This window comes from Sus scrofa, chromosome 2, assembly GCF_054392235.1.
Source record: "Sus scrofa isolate SSC_HxYL_T2T_F1_AM1 chromosome 2, Sscrofa_HxYL_maternal_Yorkshire_Landrace_v2.0, whole genome shotgun sequence".
NCBI lineage: Eukaryota > Metazoa > Chordata > Mammalia > Artiodactyla > Suidae > Sus > Sus scrofa.
Window position 1 is genome coordinate 31,329,012 of NC_139384.1, and position 12,813 is coordinate 31,341,824.

The 12,813-nt window shown below is 35.3% G+C and overlaps 1 protein-coding gene across 7 annotated transcripts in view; it reads left to right on the forward strand.

Moving 5' to 3' along the window:
• CCDC73 (coiled-coil domain containing 73) overlaps nucleotides 1-12,813 on the forward strand; it is a 177,971-nt gene that overhangs the window by 112,299 nt on the left and 52,859 nt on the right. For 6 of the 7 annotated variants that reach the window (XM_085011484.1, XM_085011487.1, XM_085011486.1 and 3 more), the window contains 2 exons: nucleotides 6,300-6,435; nucleotides 6,679-6,758. The exons of the other annotated variant lie outside the window; for it this stretch is intronic. In XM_085011484.1, coding sequence (XP_084867610.1) covers nucleotides 6,300-6,435; nucleotides 6,679-6,758 — 216 coding nt within the window. The remainder of the gene's footprint in view (nucleotides 1-6,299; nucleotides 6,436-6,678; nucleotides 6,759-12,813) is intronic. 7 annotated transcript variants of the gene reach the window in all.

Sequence of the window (12,813 nt, forward strand, 5' to 3'; positions counted from 1 at the left end):
AGCTAGGATCCTTAACCCACTGAACGAGGCCAGTGATCGAACCCAAAACCTCATGGTTCCTAGTCGGATTCGTTTCTGCTGCACCATGAAGGGAATTCCTCTCTCTCTCTCTCTCTTTTTTTTTTTATTCCTCAAATGAATTTATCACATCTGTAATTGTATAATGATCATAAAAATCTGATTTCACAGGATTTCCATCCCACAGCCCAAGCACACACCCCCACCCCCCAAAGTGTCTCTTCCGGAGACCATAAGTTTTTCAATGTCTGTGAGTCAGCATCTCTTCTGCAAAGAAGTTCAGTCTGTTCTTTTTTCAGATTCCACATGTCAGTGAAAGCATTTGATGTTGGTGTCTCATTGTATGGCTGACTTCACTTAGCATGATAATTTCTAGGTCCATCCATGTTGCTAAAAATGCCGGTATTTCATTCTTTTTAATGGCTGAGCAATATTCCATTGTGTATATGTACCACATCTTCTTGATCCACTCCTCTGTTGATGGACATTTAGGTTGTTTCCATATTTTGGCTATTGTATCCTCTCTATATTTTTGATTGAGCAAATTTCTCCCATATTCACTTTATTTTCAGAGGGCTTCTTGGGTGGGTTTATGTATTTCAATCTTCCTTCTTTGGAGCAGACCATAAGGCAAGTAAAATTAATTTTTTAGTGGGGTTAATATGTTATATCTATGAGAAGTAAGAAATGAGAGATCACTCCTTATGACATTACACAAAAATATAAAGTCAGTATTTTGCTTCTTGAAATGTTTTGGTGTGTTAGAAAATAAATAGGCCATAGAAAGATTGCTAAGCCTGATTAAATAAAAGATGTGAAAATTCTGTTGCCGTTCAACTGGAAAGACTAAAGATAATATTGTCACACTATTTTAAACTATGATTTTAATTAAGGAGCTGAAAAACTAGATTCTGGTTTAGCTTTAAGTATCATGACATTTGTACTGAAAGTCATCTTCAACGCTACAGTGGTTTTACACAAAATATAGTGAAATTGAATAATGTACCCTCTGACCTGGGAGATAAAGCTACAAGTTAAAGATCAAAGGCAACATAAAATGTGTTTTATTTTATTCCACTTTAAAGTTTCATCAAACAGATACTTAAAATATTAAGAAAACATGGAAACATGCAGTATACTTACAGTTTCTGGTCACTTTTGAGCATTTTCTTATTATGAATTTAGCCTCTTAAGAACCTACTAGAATAATAGTGAATTGTAGTTAACAATATTTTTCTGACAATTCAGAGCATTAAATAAATCACTTTCCAGTAAAATAATTTTACATATTTATATGTACACAATATTTTAATGCCAATTCTGACAGAATACTTTATGTATTTTAGATGATTGATTTGAAAGTTAAAAATAATCTTTTGCCTAAATATTCTTACATTATTATTTTTACACTATTCTCATATAACCTTTTCTTTATTCAAAGTACTATATGATATTCAATTAATTTTATTCAAATCAGCATATTATTCTTCTATGTTATATGACTCTTTGTGCAAGATAGGAAACAAAATGGTCACTTGTGTCAAGGCAGGACTTTGGGGAGCAATTGATAAAGTGTTCCTAAAGAAATAGTTTTTAGAATAGTATTAAGACACTTTTTTTTTTTTGGTCTTTTTAGGGCCATGGAGGGCTTGTGGAGGTTCCCTGGCTAGGAGCTGAATTGGAGCCACAGCTGCCAGCCTACACCATAGCCACAGCAGTGTGGGATCCGAGCCATGTCTGTGACCTACACCACAGCTCGCAGCAATGCTGGATCCTTAACTCACTGAGCAAGGCCAGGGATTGAACCTGTGTCCTCATGGATGCTAGTCAGATTCATTTCCACTGAGCCACACAGGAATTCCTCCAATATTAGGACACTTTTAAAGAAGTTCATGATCTTCTGTCGGTGAGCTCTTATTAACTACTAGTAAATTTCTGCTTGTGGGAATTCAATAAGGTGATGTTCATGTAGAGGTGGTAGGTTTCTAGATAAATTAACACAATTATGAATAAAAAGATTTATTTATCTCTAACAGTACCCAAACATTCTCTTGAATAAATGATCACAGTAATCATTACCAATAAAAATAATGCAATAAAATATGATAAAAATAAACTATAGAACATCAGATTAACTGACTTGGTCATTAATAAAAATCCTTCCTGTTGTGTTCCCCTGATTACTGTACAGATGACTATGTTGTATAACTTAGCAGCTAATAGAGCTTAATGAATGAAGTAAAAACTTAGCCAACCATCTCTTAAGTTATATTTTCTTTTTTTGTATATCACTTTCCCCTAAGGAAAAGTCATAAAGATTTATTTTTCTTAATTAAATTAAAACAAAATTTCAGTTTTGAAGGTTTTCTTCATATTTTCTTTCAGAAAATATTCTTCATTTTTTTAGACTGAAGACTTCTCTAGAAGTAATCTTTATGATTATAATATTATGTACACTTGTAAACACAAAATATATGTGACTTCAGTTTTTTTAAGTAGTGCATGCCTTATATTGTGGCTGAAAAATGAAAGTATCCTAAGAAAGATGCCATAGATTCTTAAAAAATGAGTTTTATAACCCATTAATTTATTTTGGGTTCATATTGAAGAAATATAAAGTTGCAAAAATAGAAATGAAGAATATATGAGTTTGTTTTGGGGTTTTGAATCTTTTTCTCTAAAATTCACTTATAATGAACTAATTGTTTTAAGGAAAATTAATTTTATTTCTAAAAGTGTTCAAATCAGTCTCTATAAGGTAATAAGAAAGGGAGGAAATAAGCAGCTGTGCCTTCTGTTAGTAAATATAGTTCTAAAGAGTCGTGTGTAAATGTTATTTTAAAATTATTCCCATTTAGGAGTTCCCACTGTGGTGCAATGGGATTTGTGCTGTCTTGGGAGCCCAGGGTCACAGGTTCGATCCCCAGCCTGGCGCAGTGGGTTAAGAATTTGGCATTACCACAGCCACTGCTTGGGTTGCAACTGTGGCTGAGGTCGCAACTGTGGCTCAGATCTGATCCCTGGCCCTATAACTCCGTATGCCATGCGTGGCCCCAAAAGGATAAAAATAAAGTTATTCCTATTTTAAATGCCTGAAGAGGCTTCTAAGTAAAGTTTTAGACCACACACACATACGCACACACACACCCTACTCGTAATTATGCATGTGCTATAATCTTGATTTTCAAAGATTGTTTGTTTAAAATGAGGTACATATGTATTTGGAAAACAATGAATCCTGACACTGTTTTTTTGTGGACAGAGGGTTTGCATTTAGTAGTAAAATTGAATAAAAGAGAAAATAACTTGAACTAATTCACAGAAGTTAAAAGAGCGAAAACACTATCTATTTAGCTATTTCTTAGTAATTTCAATAAAATAATCTTTATTATGGTATAGTATATAATTTTAAAGTTATAATAACACCATAAATTTATTTGTATTATTCTTTATAATGTTCTTAGGTTTCTTAAACAGGTGTTACCAATCTGCTTTTTGTTGTTGCTTCCCAAAGAATTTAAACTATTTGCTGACAGCCATGCAGTTAGTGGCAAACTCCCCTCTTCACTCTCATTATCAAAACTGAATCAGGGCAGCCAACTAGGTTCATATATCAACAGTCCCATATGGGCCTGAATGGGCTAATTGAGCTATAGCTATATGTGCCCATATGATTTGTAAGTCTTTATAGCATTTATCATGGCCATTGAATAGGCTAATATATTTGAAAATCACAATTCTGTCATTGAAACAAATGAAACCACATTTTAATTAAATTCAACTTTGGTTTCAAGCAAAGGATGTTGGAATAGAGTATATCACAAACTACTCTAATGTGTATAGAGCTCTGTATAGGTAGTGAATACCTATGAACTCACTTTGATCTTTCTGCATTTTTAGTCAACAAGATAACTTTGCAGGCATTGACAGTATTAATATATGTTAATATGTATTGGACAGTTTTCTCATAAGGGCTATATAAAAATCGATTTGAAGGGAGTTCCTGTTGTGGCTCAGCAGTAACGAATCTGACGAATATCCATGAGGACACGGTTCGATCCCTGGCCTCACTCAGTGGGTTAAGGATCCAGTGTTGCCATTAGCTGTCATGTAGGTTGCAGATGCAGCTTGGATCTAGCATTGCTGTGGTTGTGGCTGTGGTGTAGGCCAGCAGCTACAGCCCCAATTTGACCCCTAGCCCAGATGCGGCCCTAAAAAGCCAAAAAAAAAAAAAAAAAATTGATTTGAATTTAAAAGTTGAAAGAATTCCTTGAGCTGAAAAAAAAAATCTTTAGACAAGTGTTCAGTGGAATTGTATTATGTTTCTATACAACTGTTGGAAGCAATATAATTCTCTGGATTAGGGAATTAAGTAGTATTTTAGAATAACAGATTATGGGTCATTATTATTTATTGCATAGCTGTTGATAATAGTGACTGCCCAGGTTGGCAATAAGATCTCAGGGTAAGTACGCTTGTCAACTTGTTTGAATTTATAACTGCTGCACACTTAATTCAAATGACTAAGTAGTGAATTTGAAAAGCTCATAGAAGTGCAATAAGAAAGTTTCAACTGATCCTTCACAACCATTGCCAAAGAAATTATCACTTTGCTTAAAATAATTTAAAAATGTTTTTGGAAAAAGTTAAGATTATCACCAGATCTGCCAAGTTAATGTAGTTAAGTACAACTTAAATTGTAATGTGTTTTCCTTATTAATCTTAAAGAGGGCTATTCCAATTCAAAATAAAAATTAATTAAGCTTTTGAAGGCACTTTTATCTTTTGAGGAGTAATAACAAAATATTATATTGTACTTATTTTGTGACAGGCTCTGTTCTTAGTCTTCTGTGTGTTAATTTGTCTTACCTGTATAACAACCCTATGAGAGAGATACTGTTATAATCTCTATTTTAAAGACAGGGGAGATAATTTTTCCAAGGTCACACAGAAGCTAAATTGTAGAGGCAGGATTAAACATAGGCAGACTAGCTTTTGACCACACTACTAACCTGCCTGTGCTTTGGTGTTAAACAGTACAAAATGGCTCTGGTTAACTTATGCAAAGGGAAACTTAACGAGCAGGCACTCACAATCAGAGTCCAGAATGATTTTGAAGATGAGTAGGGACTAGGGCAATTGCAGGGTTTGCGAAGCAGGTCGTAGGAGCCCAGGGTAGAAGTTTCACATCAGTCTGGATAGGATCACCACTGAACTTCTTTAGTTTTATAGTCTCTTTTGTTCCAGATTCACATTCCAAGAAAGTAGAAATGGATAGATTTATTTGGGATAATATGCCCTACACTTGACTAGGGAAGAATAAGACCCCTGAATTTTAGTCCTATTAGATTGTAATGAAGAATTATTTCAAGTAAATGCTTGGAATTGTGTTACTGTTGATAAGGGCCATAGATGCAGGCCAGGCAAATCTAACAAACTGCCACTGTTGGAACTCTCTGAGACAACAGCAGTTTATTCAGGAAGTAATTACTTAGGGCCTGGTCATGGGCCTCCACTCTTCTTTATACCTCTCAATAGAAGCTGAAGTATGTGGCGGAAATGAAAGTTGTAGATGATTCTACTAACTAACTCAAGATCAAAACTTTTGAAATGTGTTATTGATTATGTTAGCTTAATATTTCTTTTTGAAATGTAAGTCATTTTTCTCAGTATGGTAAAACAAGCTCTTTTAGCTGAAAGCAGTGCTGGTCCATGTATTATACATAAGGTCTAATTATTACCAACTATGTCTCCCAGCTTAAGTAAACTTCCTCCCTATCACTGACAGATATTGTTCTCATGATTCCATTTTTAATGCAGTGATAAGTGCTATATTCATTAAAATTAACCTCAGGGAAATCACCTGAGTTTTGATAATGCCCATTATAATTGTGCCAGCAAATTTAGAGAAAAAAAATTATTTCCTAAATTATCAAGAGTATTGCTTTAATAATATTCCCCCCACTTTCTTAGTCCTGGACTGGACTAATTAACTTTTCTATAGCTAAAACACCAATTGCTTTTGAAAAAGAAATTGTAAACAAAGGAAATATAACCTTAAGTGACTATTTTGTTACAGGAAGGAAAAAAGCTTTAATTTTAACTAGTTTTAGAAATATCTCCTAACATTTCCTCTCTAAGATGTACTGGAAGAGTACTTTTTCGTGGCATATTTATGTTAATAACAATAGTTACTTAAAATAATAAAATTGATTATGTTTAATAATGTGTGTATGTATGTGTTATATATCTATAACATTTAAAATAACTCTTCAAAATAGGAACAAAAAGTCCAGTTACATCTTCTGGCTAAAGAAGATCATCAGAAGCAACTGAATGAAATTGAGAAATACTATGCCACAATAACAGGTCAATTTGGATTGGTAAAAGAGAGTCATGAAAAGTTAGAACAAAGTGGTAGGTGGTATCTTATTTAAATTTATATATTTAATAGGAAATGTTTTAAATGGACTTATTCATTAATGAATAAATTGAACTTATCTGATACTAGAAATAATAAAAAATGGCGGTTTATTTAATATTATTAAATTCTGCAATAATTATATACATTGCATTGAGGCTATTTTCCTTGTCCATGTTAGTAATATTTCCTTAAAATGTACATTGAATATAATGTTTTCCTAATCTTTCATGCTGCAGTACAGGAAGCAATACAGTTAAACAAAAGACTTTCAGCTTTAAATAAAAAGCAAGACTCTGAAATATGCACCTTAAAGAAGGTATGATTGATCCAGTTTATTGTATTATGTAAAAATTAGTCTATAATAGTTTTATGAGATAATACTAGAAAAGTTGGGTAATTTTTTTGTATAAAGATAAATGTTTTAAATACAGATTCATAAACTTTGAGTTATGATTTTAATAAATGTAATGAATGAATTTGTTCTAACCCATTCTAAATATTATTTCTTTGACTCGTGAGCAGTGGCATGCATTTTTATGATGACATGAATAGCCAATAAGCATTCACTATATTAATCTCATTAACACCATTCATTCATTCATTGAATGGCTTTATTTAACTGGTACTGTATGACACTGAGGATGCAAGTATGAAGAAGATAAAACATGTGCCAGCCTTTTGGGGGTTTATAGTTCAACAGAAGAATTATATATAAAGTGATCACACAGATCAAATAATTTAAAACTGTTATAAATGATATGAAGAAAGAATAAAGGATGCAATGAAATTATCAAGGTGACTTTACTACATAGGAGGTGAAGTGGTTGGGGAAAGAAGAGAATGTTTCAGGCAAGGGAATAGCATGTGCAAAAGCCTTGAGACAGGAAAGAGTTTAGTATCTTTGAAGGACTAGAAAAAGTCTGGTATGGTCCAAGCATTTTGAGTGAAAGAGTGCAGTGCATTGGACATTTATTGGTTACTTACTAAGCATCTATATCCCTTTCTTCCTAAACTCATCTAGATTTTTGTTTTGATGCCTCCAGCTTTAGAGGTGAACCCTAAATTGGCAGAAGGCCATAAATATATTTTATTACTCTGGCCAGAGTCATTGGTTAAGGAGTGGACAAATGACTTTAGCTAGTGGTTATAAACCAGCTAGTGGTTATAAACCAGAAAGAATGTAATCCCTACCGTGGCTGGCAGTCAGCCTACAATCATAACAAACTGAAAAAGAGGAACCTGACAATGTGGATGCCAGATTGCTATGATATGAAGAAATCTATACTTTGATGGCATTTTTGAGTTCCTGGATGGACCAACCCTACTCTTGCTCTACCTTTAGGTCTTTCAGTTGTCTGAGCTAATAAATCCCACTATTATTTAATCCAGTTTGGTTAGGGCCAGTTTCATTTTCCATAATTTACAACTAAAAATATCCCTACTTATACAAGGGGAGAATGATATGAGAAGGACAAATAGGCAAGGCCTTTTTTTTCCCTACAGAGAATGACCTTTTATTTCCTTTTCCTAATCTTTTCTAAGCCCCAGCTGAAATAATACTACTTTGAACTACCTCCCTATCCCTGAGAGAGTTAAGTACTCATTCTTACCAACAATCAATAAACGCTCTAAAGCAGCATTTACTGAGTGTCATTTAAACATTTATTAATAAATTACACTTACTTTATAGTTATTTAATTTATTGGTGTGCAAAATGTCATCCATTTGTCCCTCCTGATCCAGACTTACCCATTCATCTCTTCTTGTAAGGCTTTCCTACTTGGATTGCATCAGTGCTCCCATATTTTCTGGCTTCCTGTTTTGACCACATGTTTGTAGTCAGCACCATCAGTCAAATTCTCTGTTTCTGTTTGAAAAAGTTAATTTCTCCTTCACTTTTGAAGAATAATTTCAAAGGACACAGAATTTTGAAGTGTTTTTCTCAATACTTTACATATTTCACCTTGCTCTCTTCTTGCTTGGATGGTTTCTGAGGGAAAATGAGATAATAATTATCTCTGCTCCTTTGTAGGTAAGATTTTTTTTTCCCTCTGCTGGCTTCTTTTAAGATTTTAAATTTATCTTTGATTTTCTGAGGTTTGAATGTAGTATGGCTGGATGTAATTTTTTTTGGTCACTTTTCCTTCTTGGTCTTCTTTGAGCTTCCTGGATCTGTGGTTTGGTGTCTGCAATTAATTTGGGGAAAATCTCAGTCATCATTGCTTCAAATATTGCTTCTTTTCCTTTAATTCTTCTCTTTCTTGTACTTAAGAATATGTTACACTTTGTGTATGTTACACTCTCTGACCCACAGTTTATGGATATTCTCTTATGGTTTTTTTCAGTCTTTTTTTCTCATTGTTTTTAGTTTTGGAATTTCTGTTGTCATATCCTCAAGCTCAGATTATTTCCTCAGCCTTGTCCAGTCTACTATTGAGCCCGTCAAAGGCATTCCTATTTCTGTTGCAGTGGTTTTGATCTCCAGCATTTCTTTTTGATTCTTTTTTAGAATTTCCATCTCTCTACTTACGTTAGCCATCTGTTCTTCCATGATTTGTGTTGTTTTCATGAAAGCTTCTAGCATACTAATCACAGTTTTAAAAAATTTCTGTTCTGAGAGTTCTGGCTGTGGTATGGCATACAGCAAGTTAAGGATCCGGTGTTGTCTCTGTGGTGGCATGGATTTGCTCCCCAGCCCAGCACAGTGGGTTAAGAATCCAGTGTTGCTGCAGCTTGTGGCATAGGTTGCAGCTGTGGCTCAGATTTGATCCCTGGCCATGGGATCAAACTGGAAACTTCTACATGCCATGGGTGTGGCCAGTAAAAAAAATTCTGGTCTGATAATTCTAACATTCCTGTCATATCTGACTTTGGTTCTGAGGCTTGTTCTGTCTCTTCAAACTGTGTCTTTTGCTTTTTAGTATGTCTTATAATTTTTTTGCTGGAAGGCAGACATGATATACTGGGTAAAAAGAACTTCCATAAATAGGCCTATAGTAATATAGTGGTCAGGTGGGGAGTGGGGCAGTATCCTATGATTAAATGAGCCTGTTGCCCCTGGACTGTGAACTTCACTAGTGCTTCTCAGTCCCCATCCTCGTCCCCAGGAGGTATGAGATGGTTGGAGAGGGCTGAAGTTGGGTATTACCCTTCCCTCAGGAAGTGTAGGCTCAGATCAGATAGTTTCTCCTGAGGGCAGGACTTGCTGATAAGAACAGAATGAATCGGTATATTTAAAAACAGTTCACTTTCTTTCCTTTTCCTCCTCCTTCTAGGAAGAGGGAATTTTTCTCTGATGTCCACTGTGAGAGAACCTAGAGGTAAAACTTCACGGAAGTGTGGGAGCCCCAGGGACTGTGTCCCCCTGAATTTTTAACTTCCAGAATTGTCCGCTCTGGGGAGTTCTGTCGTGGCTCAGTGGTTAACGAACCCAACTAGTATCCATAAGTATGTGGGTTCAATCCCTGGCCTTGCTCGGTGGGTTAAGGATCCGGCTTTGCCACAAGCTGTGGTGTAGGTTGCAGAACAGCTCGAATCCAGCGCTGCTGTGGCTGTGGCATAGACTGGCAGCTACAGCTCCGATTCGACCCCTGGGCTGGGAACCTCCATATGCCACAGGTGCGGCCCTAAAAAGACAGAAAAAAGAAAAAAAAATTGTCTACTCCAAACCTCTGGAAGTTTGTCAATTACAGTTCAGTTTTTCCTGTCCTGGTACTGGTTCCTGTGGAGGATTCTGATTATGATTCTCTGTATTCACTTGTCCATCTCTCTAATTTTTGAGGCAACGGTTTGCCTAATGACATCATTTCTCTAACAGATCTGAGTTGTTGCTTTTCAGTTTGTTTGGTTTTTAACTTGGAAGAATGAAGTGGGAACTTCTACATGAATTCCTTTAATGCCGGGCCAGAAGGCTCTCTGTATTTATATTTAACTATAACTTTACCAAAATAGAAAATTTAAGGCAATTTACTATTCATAAAGACACAGTCCTAAGTTTTGAAGAAGAATGTTTTGTGCTCCTAGACTAATGACTTGAAAGCGTAATTACTTGAATGCATAATTCAAGAAATCAGGAAGTTTTACTGCTTTCTCTATTAGCACCATTTCAGGGAAAGCAAGCAGGACCACTTGAGCAAAAGATTGATGTGGCTTCTCAGTGCTAAGCTAGAGTTCAAAGACCATGAATATTTGTAACCCTATTATAGGTAGGTTTTTTTCTTATACCTGCCAATAAATTGATTTTATATTCCATGTACTCTATTCTTATGCCTGAGGGATCAGAAATTAAGAGCATAGAGGTAGCTCAGTATAGAATATTAGAACACTAATAAGCATATATCCCTAGCCCTTAAAGTCTATGTCTGTCTAATAAACCACCTAAGAGGACAATTTATATGTAGAGAATATTTCTTCTCAGTCACATTTCAGAATATTGAAGATGGCTCTTGTGGAGTTTTGAAAATTTTTTTTCTTAAATTAGAGAATTGATAAATGGACTATTCATTTTTAACAATATAAACTTTAAAAACATAAAAATAACTAATACGACTAAATAATTGTGAATAAGCACACATTCAGTGGTATTTCTTTGGTTTATTTATTACTGAAATATGGTTGATTCACAGTGCTATACAATATAAATAGAGAGAGCCTTCTGGCCCAGCATTAAAGGAATTCATGTGATATCTATACATTCAGTGATATCTATACATTCAATGATATCTCTTTGGTTTATTTATTATTGAAATATGGTTGATTCACAGTGCTTCACAATCTTTGTTTATCTCCTCCATGTATAATAGCTTACAGTTCATCTCCCTCCCCCTTGGATACTTTTTATGGCCACTACCTGTAGCATATGGAAGTTCCCAGGCTAGGGATTGAATTGGAGCTGTAGCTGAGGCCTATGCCACAGCCACAGCAATTCCAGATCTGAGCTGCATCTGTGACTTGTGTTGCAGTTTACAGCAACACCAATCCCCAACCCACTGAGTGAGACCAGGGATTGAATCTGCATCCTCACAGAGACTACATTGGGTTCTTAACCTTTGAAGCGGAGGTTCCCAGGCTAGGGGTCGAATCGGAGCTGTAGCCACCAGCCTACGCCAGACCCACAGCAACGAGGGATCCGAGCCGCCTCTGCGACCTACACCACAGCTCACGGCAACACCGGACCCTTAACCCACTGAGCAAGGGCAGGGACTGAACCCGCAACCTCATGGTTCCTAGTCGGATTCGTTAATCATGGGAACTCCGGGAACTCATTTTTTGACGACTTCTTTTTTTTTTTTAACCTGTGTACTAGCATGTTTAAGTGATTTACTTCCCAACTGTGATTTTCTCTTTTGTATTGATTCTTCTTTTCTATGTAGAGAAGACCTTTCAATATTTATTTTAAGGTAATTTTAGTATTGCCATATTCTTTTAGTTTTTGTTTGTCTGAGAAATTCTTTATCTCTCCTTCCATTCCAAATAATGAGTTTGCTAGGTAGAGTATCCTAGGTTGCAGACTTTTCTGTTGCAGAACTTTGAATATATCTTGCCACTCCCCTCTGGCCCACCACATAGAAATCAGCTGATAGCCTTATTGGGGGGGAGGGTTCCCTTGTAATTAACTCTGTTTTTCTCTTGCCTTTAGAATCTCATTATCTTTAACTATTGCTGTTTTTATTATGCTATGTCTTGGTGTAGGTCTCTTTGGGTTTATCTTGTTTGGGACCCTCTGTGCTTCCTGTACCAGGATAGCTATTTCCTTCTTTAGGAAGTTTTGGGAAGTTTTCAGCTATTATTTTATCAAATATATTTTCAATCCCCTTTTCTTTTTATTCCCCCTGGAATCCCTATTATGCATAGATTGGCATGCTTTATATTTTTCCATAGATCTTATATTGCTTTCATTTTTTTTTCATTTGGCTTTCTGTCTGCTGTCCTGATTGAGTTATTTCCATTATTTTATCTTCCAGGTCACTTATTCTTTCTTCTGCATTATTCATTCTGTTCTTCATTGCCTTTAGTTCCACTTTTGTATTAGCAAATGAGTTTTCTAGTTTTTCTCGGTTCCTCTTGATAATTTCTAGTTCCTTTTTACAGTACTCTGCATTTTTGTCAATAGACTTTATTTGTTCCTTCAGTATTTTCATTTCTTCATTTTGAAATTGGTGTCTGTTAAACTGAAGAGGCCTGTTTCATTGTTTGTTCTTTCAGGGGAATTATCTTGGTCTTTTAACTGAGAGGGATTTTCCCGCTTCTTTTTTTTCTTACATTTCTCTTATTCTGTTAGTTTAGGACAAACAGTTGTCTACTGTGGTCTTGGATGGGCTGCTTATACATGGGAGCATCCCTGTGTAGCTTGAATGGGTTTTATATTTAAT